Consider the following 2,032-nt stretch of genomic DNA (forward strand, 5'->3'; position numbering starts at 1 on the left):
CAACACTGCGTTCTTCTTTCTATTGTAAGTTCTAACTAATTTCGTTTTTATTAATTTTTTTTCTCACTCTGTCTCTGGGGATGGTCACCCTTTAATAAATACGTTTGAAATTAGTACATTTATCATCCTAGCATAGACGACAAATATACATTTATCAATTATCTTTGCGGCTGCATGCGTGTTAACATGTGTCACTCCGTCGGTTACGACGTTGAGGGTTCCAGTTGATCCGAACAACGGAACAGCCTACTCGTGAAATTAACGTGCATGTGGCTGAGCACTCCACAGATACGTGTACCCTTAACGTAGTTCTTGGGGAGATTCAGCGTGACAGAGTGGGACAAGGCTGGCCCTTTGAAATACAGGTACAACAGAAACAGGAAGAATGAGTGAGAGAAAGTTGTAGTGAAAGAGTACAGCAGGGTTCGACACCACACCCTACCGGAGCCTCGTGGAGCTTTAGATGTTTTCGCTCAATAAACACTCACAACGTCCGGTTTGGAAATAGAAATCGCGATCCCACGACCGCGAGTCCGCTGTCCTAATCACTGGGCCATTGCGCCTCCACGTTAACATGTATACCATGTTTTACTTGGATGTCATTGTTTGATATTAAGTTCTAACTCTTTTACTCTTTTACATGTTTCAGTCAGTTGACTGCGGCCATGCTGGAGCACCGCCTTTAGTCGAGCAAATTGACCCCAGGACTTATTCGTTGTAAGCCTAGTACTTATTCTATCGGTCTCTCTTGTCGAACCGCTAAGTTACGGGGACGTAAACACACCAGCATCGGTTGTCAAGCGATGTTGGTGGGGAGGACACAGACACACAAATATATACACACACACATACGTATGTGTATATATATATATATATATATATATATATATACGACTGGCTTCTTTCAGTTTCCGTCTACCAAATCCACTCACAAGGCTTTGGTCGGCCCGAGGCTATAGCAGAAGACACTTGCCCAAGGTGCCACGTAGTGGGACTGAACCGGGAACCATGTGGTTGGTGAGCAAGCTACTTACCACACAGCCATTCCTACGCCTTTGATAATTTCTAATTTATGGGAAAGACCACCAATTTTATAAAGGAAAACAATTTATTACATCGACCCTAGTACTTGACCAGAACTCTTTTTTTATCAGTTCTGAAAGCATGACAGGCAAAGTTGACGTCCACGGGATGTGAACTCAGAACATGTAGAAAATTACAACGAATACCTGAAGAGAAAATTTCTGATGCTTTAACGATACAACCAATCCGCTGCCTGTGACATTTTTTTTAGCAAAAAGGAGCAATGCTTGAAATTTGGAGGGAAGTGGGGGGGGGACCTTACTCGATTAGCTTGACCCCTTTACTTCCCTGATGCGGTATTTTATCGATCGTGGAAGGGTGAAATGTAAAGCTGACCTCCCGGAACAAATACCACAAGAAAATATGGCCGATGCACAAAGGAACTATTCTGCCAACCTACCGCCCGTGGTATTTACAAGCATTAATAGCATATATACATATTTATATACATACACACACATACACACATACACATATATATGTATATTTATATAATACACACAAATGCATATGTGTGTGTATGTATGGGTGTGTATAATTAACATATATGTATATATATTTTAATATATATATATTAAAAACTATTTATATTAACATATATGCATATATAATTATACACACCCATACATATATATATATGTATGGGTGTGTATAAATAACATATATGCATATATATTTTTTATTGTTTTTTTGTTTTTAATTGTTTCAGTCATTTGACTGCAGCCATGCTGGAGCACCGTTTTTAGTCGAACAAATTGACCCCAGGACTTATTCATTCTTTATAAGCCTAGTACTTATTCTATCGGTCTCTTTTACCGAATTGCTAAGTTACGGGGACGTAAACACACCAACATCGGTTGTCAAGCGATGGTAGGGGAACAAACACAGACACGCACACGCACACACATATAAATATATGTTGTTGTGTTTTTTTGTTTTTTGTGTTTTC

General features: G+C 39.6%; 1 protein-coding gene across 1 annotated transcript in view; it reads right to left on the reverse strand.

The window, feature by feature from the left end:
• Positions 1 to 1,045, reverse strand: part of LOC115213254 (beta-1,4-galactosyltransferase galt-1-like) — a 3,555-nt gene extending 2,510 nt beyond the window's left edge. Inside the window, exon 1 of the mRNA XM_029782189.2 lies at positions 1,035 to 1,045. Within this exon, the coding sequence (XP_029638049.1) occupies positions 1,035 to 1,045 (11 nt within the window). The remainder of the gene's footprint in view (positions 1 to 1,034) is intronic.
• Positions 1,046 to 2,032: the final 987 nt, after the last annotated feature.

Source organism: Octopus sinensis, linkage group LG6 (assembly GCF_006345805.1).
Source record: "Octopus sinensis linkage group LG6, ASM634580v1, whole genome shotgun sequence".
In the NCBI taxonomy this organism is placed as follows: domain Eukaryota; kingdom Metazoa; phylum Mollusca; class Cephalopoda; order Octopoda; family Octopodidae; genus Octopus; species Octopus sinensis.